The 6,009-nt window shown below is 32.7% G+C and overlaps 1 protein-coding gene across 1 annotated transcript; it reads left to right on the top strand.

The window, feature by feature from the left end:
- The first annotated feature begins 4,441 nt into the window (after positions 1-4,441).
- LOC140981522 (protein JINGUBANG) lies at positions 4,442-6,009 on the top strand. The gene has a single exon (XM_073447945.1). It carries the CDS (start codon positions 4,470-4,472, stop codon positions 5,808-5,810), a length of 1,341 nt encoding a protein of 446 aa, XP_073304046.1. The 5' UTR covers positions 4,442-4,469; the 3' UTR covers positions 5,811-6,009.

The raw sequence follows: 6,009 nt of genomic DNA, 5'->3' as shown, positions 1-6,009 counted from the left end.
AAAAAATATAATAAAAATTTAAATATTATATTAATTATTAAATTTTCACTAATTTTAATTTTCATATTATATTGAAGAAAATAATTCAAAGGTATTATGGTTAATATACAATCTTATCATTATCACTATTCAAAAATTATACATTATCACACCTTTGAGGAAGGATATTTAATCACACAAATAATATAAATAGTGAGGACTTTCAATCATAATTAAGGGCCTCCATGTTAAATTAAAAATGAATCAAACATGAGATAAGAGATGATTATTTAATAATCATTCCCTTATCATGGCTACCAAACATAGCCTAAATAGGTTATAATTTCTTTTTTTATAATAAATTTAATTAAATTTGAAAAATAAGTTAGGCTCACCTTTTTTTCTTAAAATAAATTTTATATCGAAAAACAATTTATTCTAACAACTTATAAAAAATATCTTTATAAACCAAAAAATATGCATCCTAAATACATAAGTTGTAAGTTTATATAAATAGGATGTAGTTGTTAACTTGTGATAATAGCTGGAACATTATAAATTTATATCTTATTGTAATTTTTACCGTGATTAATTTAAAAATATCATTAAAAATTATTTAAACTCCCACGGAGATTAAAAAAAATTAAATATTTTTTGTATTTTACATAAATTTTAGATTATAAATTTTACTACAATTAACTGCATTAATACTTCAAGAAAATTATCTAAAAATTATGGATTAGAAGATTTATAAATAATATATTTTCAGAATTTTTATTATTTAAAAAAGGTCGGACAGCTGGATGGTCCATATTGGGACCAAGAATCACAAAAACGTGTTTCCGGGAAAATGGAACTGGAAACAATTGGAATTCCGTGTGTCCTTCCAATGTGAAAAACGACTTTACCACGCCTACAAACATTCGATTCTTCACACTGCGTAAAAGTGAAAGTTGGAAATAAAAGCTTCTGTAATTAAATGTTATTATATAATTTTAAGAGTTTTGAACATCGAGAAATTAAATGTTATTATACTATTTTAGGAGTTTTATACATTTTAATTATAAATGATTCATACGGATTTGGTCCGTTCAATCCGGAATCAATTAATTCAACATCAACGGTGAATCAGATTGAGTTGTTTCAAAATAAATCCAGAACGATTCTAATCTGGTACCAGAACTAGTTCAGGATTAGTTTCATACGATTATATTAGACAATATGTACTCTAATTTTTTTAGATACATATGCTTTTAAAAAAATATGATTTCAATTTATCTCAATCCAGTCAAATCTATCTTAAATCGATTTTGGTACTCTCAATCTAATATCATACAAGATCGGTTTGATTTCGTCACCCGACAATTCGGAACTGGTTTAATCTGGTCAGCTGACATGCCTTATGTTAATAGAGCTTGGTTTGGGTAAATAGACCAATTCTATTTAATTTCTCGTAATTATTTCACTTCAACTAGACGTACTCTGCATTAGAAACTACTAAATAAAGCCCTTTTTCAATTAGGGATGTCAATGGATCCGGGTTTTACCCATACCCACAATGGACCCACCCCATCTGGGGGGTTTGGGCATACTAAATGAGTCATGGGGCGGGTCTTGGGTCTAATTTTTCAAACCCATCTGGGTATGGGACAGGTCATGGGTCCTATAATACCCGCCTCATACCCTCCCCATATATGTGGATATAAATTGATATGCTCGCGAAGATGGTTGTGGGGTGAGGTGGAAGGTAAATAAATCACAGTTTTATTATGTTATTGTACTTTCATTTTAATTTTGTTACTATACTTTCTCTCTTTAAATTACATTTTTTACGGTTTTAAATTACAATTTTATTTTTTCAATGTATTTTCTCTATTTAATTTTGTAGATAATTCTTCAAGTAATTTATCAATTTGTCCTACCATTCTTGATGAAGAGGAAGATGATCATGAAGAATGTGTCTAAAATATTGCTTATTCGCTGATTTTACATTGATCTGTTTAAGTTCTGATGAGTTATTTTTGGGGATGACAAGACTTTTTTTGGAGAGCTAGTAACTTTTTTTTAATGTAATTCATTACGTCGTGAAAATACTTTGTTTGTTATTATTAAGTGTGGTCGAATACATGAATTAGTTTTCTATTGTGTTTTATTTAGAGACTTGTTTGTTTCATAATTCAGTCATGTGATAAGAAGATTACAACTTTCATTTAAAAAAATTCGGGTCTAACGGGTCTAACGGGTCTACCCGACCCCATTTCGTATTTGGGGTGGGGTGAGTCCGAAGAATATTTAACCGAGGTGGGACGGGTAATGGGTCAAAATTTTCTTCATGGAGCGGGTCTTGGGTTTAGCCATACTCGCCCCATACCCGTCCCATTGACATCTCTATTTTCAATCGTGCTTGTTGATGTATAACTAATTATTATATTAATTAAAATGCAATATGTTACATTAATATTGCAGAAAAAAATTTATTACAACATAAAGATATTAATTAACGATAATTAATATTTTATTTGAGTATTTAATTAGAAAATGTTAAAAAAAAAAAAGAAAGAAAGAAAGAAAAGAAACTTGAATATGATTCGCTGAATTATATATCAATTGTTTTTTTGTCTGGATAATAATTTTTCTGCACCGTTTTGTCCGAAACGTGTTGTTTTTGTTTGATGAATGAATTAGGTGAGAGACGAAAAACCTTTAGGACATGTGTGTAGATGTACGTATGCATACATGTAAATATATAATGTATATATAGATAGACAGATCTTGTCAACAATTTTCTGTGTCGCATCAATTTTTTCGTGTCATATCAATATTTTTGTAAAATTAGACTAAAATGGAAAAAAAGTTATTTAACAAAATCAAATTTTAAATTTTTCGTGAATAAAAATTTAAAACAACACAAGTTAAAGGCGAAAAAGTTATTTTTTTTAGTAAGTCTTTTGTGAGACGGTCTCACGAATTTTTATATGTGAGACAGGTCCACCCTACCGATATTCATAATAAAAATAATACTCTTAGCATAAAAAGTAATATTTTTTCATGATTGACCCAAATAAAAAACTCGACCCACAAAATTGATCCGTGATACCGTTTCATAAGAATTTTTGTGATTTTTCTTTATTTATTTTCCATAATTTCTTCTTATTATTTTGGTTCAGATTACATGCAACCATTGAAGAAAGATGTGTCTTGAGTGCGAAAGCTCCAATAGTCGATGTTGATCCCAAATTTTTTCAACCGTACACTCCATATCCCACTTTTTCTATTGTGCGCGAATGTGCTAAAATGAGCCGAGTCCCAACATTTTTCCCAGCTAGAAAAAACCGTCAGCTCCCCCACTGGACATTATAATAAATCATAAAAATCATAAAAATCAATTTTTACTATATCATTACCTTGACACCTTAGTGATATAGTGGAATAAACATATATCAATCGGTTTTTTAAAAAGTCCGCTTAAACATGCTCAAGTTTAAGCATATTTAAGTTTGAAGTTCGAAAAAAATACCTTGCTTTGGAAAAAAGCGAAAAAAATTTGATCGAATTAAGCGTAATTAAGACATTTAATTAAGCATGTTTAAGCACAATTAATCGCATCTGTTTATTTTTAATTTTTTTTATTTTGAAGGTATGTCTTCTTATTTTAAAATAATAAATTAGATTTATAATTTAGATGTTTATTTTTAAATTTTAATTATGATTAAGCGTGTCTGACAATGATTTGACAAATATTTAAGATTTTTTAATGTGGTCTAGTTGCAAAAACAAATAAATATTGTAATTTTGAGATTTTTATGTTTTTATAAATATGAGAATTAATGCATCGGACTTAGATTTATCATATCTATGTATTATTTTATCTATTTATTGGTTTGAGATAATCACAATTACATTAAAGATAAAAAACGTTTTTCAGGCTTAAGCCAGTGCTAATCTCGTTTAAGCTTGAAAAGCTTGGAGCTCGACATCCGTGCTTCGGAGCGTTTCACGCTTTTTAGAACCTTGATATCAACACGAGAGACGTTAATTCGATCTCATGCAAAAACCTTAACCATTGTCTGACGACTGTTAGGCAACTAGATCGAATATTAGAAATGATGAATTGATGGTGCGTGCGAAGACACGTCTTCCCGGCCAATATTATCTCAAGGAGAAATTTTAAAAATACAATAATATAATAATTTCAATTTCTTTTTACACTAAAATAAAAATTTAGACACAAATTTTTTTACTTGCTATGAATAAAGTTTCATAAAACAAAAAATATAATATAGATAATAGAGGGCATGTTTGCTTTTTCGAAGTCGATAAGAATTTGTATAGTATAATTTTTTTCCTTAATGATTTTTTCTAAGTCTATTTTCATTTGTCATTGCCCACCGAAAGGAAACAGCTAGCTAGGATAAAGATTTTGAAACAATTTTGTACTAAAATACGCTGAAAATTTGCTAAAGTGCGCATTGGATCTTTATATAAACCAAATGGTACATTCTCCCTCTCGCACACTACTCAACTCCCGTAGAATACTCTCCAACTATTTCAACACGCTTTCTTCCTTCAAACTCGAGATGGTCCGGTTCCTTCCATTCCCTTTGCATCTCCAATCCAACAAGCCCGGCCAAGAATCTGATGAATTCCAATCCAATCTCCATTCAGATTCATCTTCTAACTCATCCCTAGCTTCACAATCAAGTTTACAGTCTGTGCCTTCCCTAAGTGCTCCATCTTCCTACAACTTCGAACCACCCGCATCCGTCTCCGCGTACCACCAGGGATTGGTCACACTCAAAGGCCACTCCTCGTATGTGTTCTCTCTCACCCTCGCCGGGAAATATCTGTACAGTGCGGATTCCAATGGTGAAATCCGGGTATGGGATAGGATTAACCCTTCTGCCAACAATTCATGTAACGGGTACACTGTTGCAGAAGGCTACGGTGCGGTGAAGTTTATGGTGGTTTTAGGAGAGAAGCTCTTCACGGCGCACCAGGATAACAAGATTCGTGTCTGGAAAGTCGATAGTAGCTCTTTTCTTGCGCAGAAGTACAAGATTAATGCAACGTTGCCGACTATGAACGACAGATGCAGCAAACTTTTCTCCGCTAGAAACTATGTTAAAGTCCGCAGGAACAAGAAATGCACGTGGGTTCATCATATCGATGCCGTCTCAGCTCTATCTTTATCAAAAGACGGATCTTTGCTGTACTCAGTTTCATGGGACAGAACCCTCAAACTGTGGAGAACTACTGACTTCAGGTGCTTAGAATCTGTGCAGAACGCGCACGACGACGCTATAAACGCGGTCGTTTCATCCGCAGATGGACATATATACACAGGCTCGGCAGATAAGAAGATTAAAGTGTGGAAAAAGAACGAGGGAGACCAAAAGCATTCACTCGTTGCCACTTTAGAGAAGCACAAATCCGCCGTTAACGCTTTGGCTTTAAGCACAGACGGGTCAGTGTTATACTCCGGCGCCTGCGACAGGTCGATAATTGTGTGGGAAAAAGACGGTGGCGCCGCCCATATGGTGGTGGCGGGAGCGCTGAGAGGGCATACAAAGGCTATTCTGTGCTTAACTGTGGTGGCGAACTTGCTTTGCAGTGGATCAGCCGATAAAACAGTGAGAGTTTGGAGAAGAGGGACAGGGAAGAGTTACAGCTGCTTAGCTGTGTTTGAAGGGCATAAAAGTCCAATAAAATGTTTGACAGCAGCTTTGGATGACAATACCAGTAATGATCATTCTGGTAAATCCTGTCTGGTTTACAGTGGGAGTTTGGATTTTGATGTGAAAACTTGGCAAATTTGGCTGCCCTCTACTTAGATTTTTGTTGTCTGCCTCTCTCTTTTTTCCCCTTTTTTCTTTATTTTTGGACCATACAATGTACATGGAAATGAAATTTCAATTAACTTTTCAAGTAGGGCTGGTGTTATTGCATGAGTTTGGATCGAAGTGATTGTAGGAAAAAAGTTTGTTTGAGTAAAATATTTCAAATTTGTGGATATATACTAATTCTTAGTTC

Source organism: Primulina huaijiensis, chromosome 7 (genome assembly GCF_012295235.1).
Source record: "Primulina huaijiensis isolate GDHJ02 chromosome 7, ASM1229523v2, whole genome shotgun sequence".
NCBI lineage: Eukaryota > Viridiplantae > Streptophyta > Magnoliopsida > Lamiales > Gesneriaceae > Primulina > Primulina huaijiensis.
The sequence above is the reverse complement of the archived record's forward strand: the minus strand, read 5'-3'. Positions and strand labels throughout refer to the sequence as shown.

Excerpts from the sequence above, each read along its gene's own strand:
- LOC140981522 (XM_073447945.1), top strand. The coding sequence starts at position 4,470 with ATGGTACATTCTCCCTCTCGCACACTACTCAACTCCCGTAGAATACTC.